The sequence below is a fragment of the Poecilia reticulata genome, unplaced genomic scaffold (assembly GCF_000633615.1).
Source record: "Poecilia reticulata strain Guanapo unplaced genomic scaffold, Guppy_female_1.0+MT scaffold_255, whole genome shotgun sequence".
Taxonomy (NCBI): Eukaryota; Metazoa; Chordata; class Actinopteri; order Cyprinodontiformes; family Poeciliidae; genus Poecilia; species Poecilia reticulata.
In genome coordinates, this window is record NW_007615039.1 from 172529 (window position 1) to 173520 (window position 992).

The 992-nt window shown below is 39.5% G+C and overlaps 1 protein-coding gene across 1 annotated transcript in view; it reads right to left on the reverse strand.

Moving 5' to 3' along the window:
• The window catches only part of LOC103460545 (voltage-dependent T-type calcium channel subunit alpha-1H-like), a 20628-nt gene extending 20286 nt beyond the window's left edge, over window positions 1-342 (reverse strand). Inside the window, exons 1-2 of the mRNA XM_008402758.2 lie at window positions 289-342; window positions 74-199 (exon numbers count right to left, since the gene is read on the reverse strand). Of these exons, the coding sequence (XP_008400980.1) occupies window positions 74-163 (90 nt within the window). The 5' untranslated portion in view covers window positions 164-199; window positions 289-342. The remainder of the gene's footprint in view (window positions 1-73; window positions 200-288) is intronic.
• Between the last annotated feature and the right edge of the window lie 650 nt (window positions 343-992).

Here is a 992-nt window from a genome sequence, read left to right on the forward strand (position 1 = left end):
ATCACAATTCATATTAAATATTGCATATGTAGCCAAAAACATTTCGAAATATGTACAAATGCCAACATTTTACCTGGTCATGGTGCTCGATGGCCATGGTTAGGATGTTGAGCAGAATAGCAATTGTGATAAACCTGTTGAAGTATGTCCCTGTCACGAGCATCTCTAGCTTCCTACGGATAGGCAGCCAGCACCGGCCCTGGTGGAAAACAGAGTCAGGCCCTGGTTAGTAGTAGATCAAAAAAAAAAAAAAAGAAGAAGAAACTTTGTTGGTGTGAATTTATTTACCAGCAGTGATGATTCCTCTATGTGGTGATGATGATGGGAGCTCCGCAAGCTACTCAATCTGACAATTAAAGGGAACAATAAGAGCAACATGAATTCCCTAAGAACCAGGAAGTGCTTGTTTTCAAGCTGAACTCATTCTACATATTGAGTGCTCCTGAAATTCCTTCCTTTACGAAAACTAGTTTTAATTTAAATAGTCCAAATAGTTTGGATGTATCTTTTTCTTTCTTTCCTACTTATGTAAAGGTTCTGCTCATATCATAGGTTTATGGTGCATTTCTATCCTAAAGAAAAATATATAAAACTTCAGATCAAAACGAGATATTAAGATACATGGAAAAACCTCACGAAAACCTTATAGCAGAAAGTATGATGGCCACGTGAGAAAGGCTAACAGTATCCAGTTATGCGGCACGAACTGATTAGCACAACATTGCAAGGTAAAGCAAAAGGGAAAAAAAATTGCCCATCTCCCCTAGAGGGCTCCGCAGCTGAGCGCACATTAATGAGAAATAAAATAAACTTTTTTTGATTTTAGCAAATGGCTGCGGTGAATCACAGAGTGAACAAAATTAACGGGGTCTGAATGCTTCTCCTACCCGCCGTAAGCATCAGCCGATCACTGATCTCCCAAAAGTAAGGAAATTGGTTGGCGGATAAATATGTGCGCCTCCAGTAGTAACGTCCACATAGGCTACATGTCC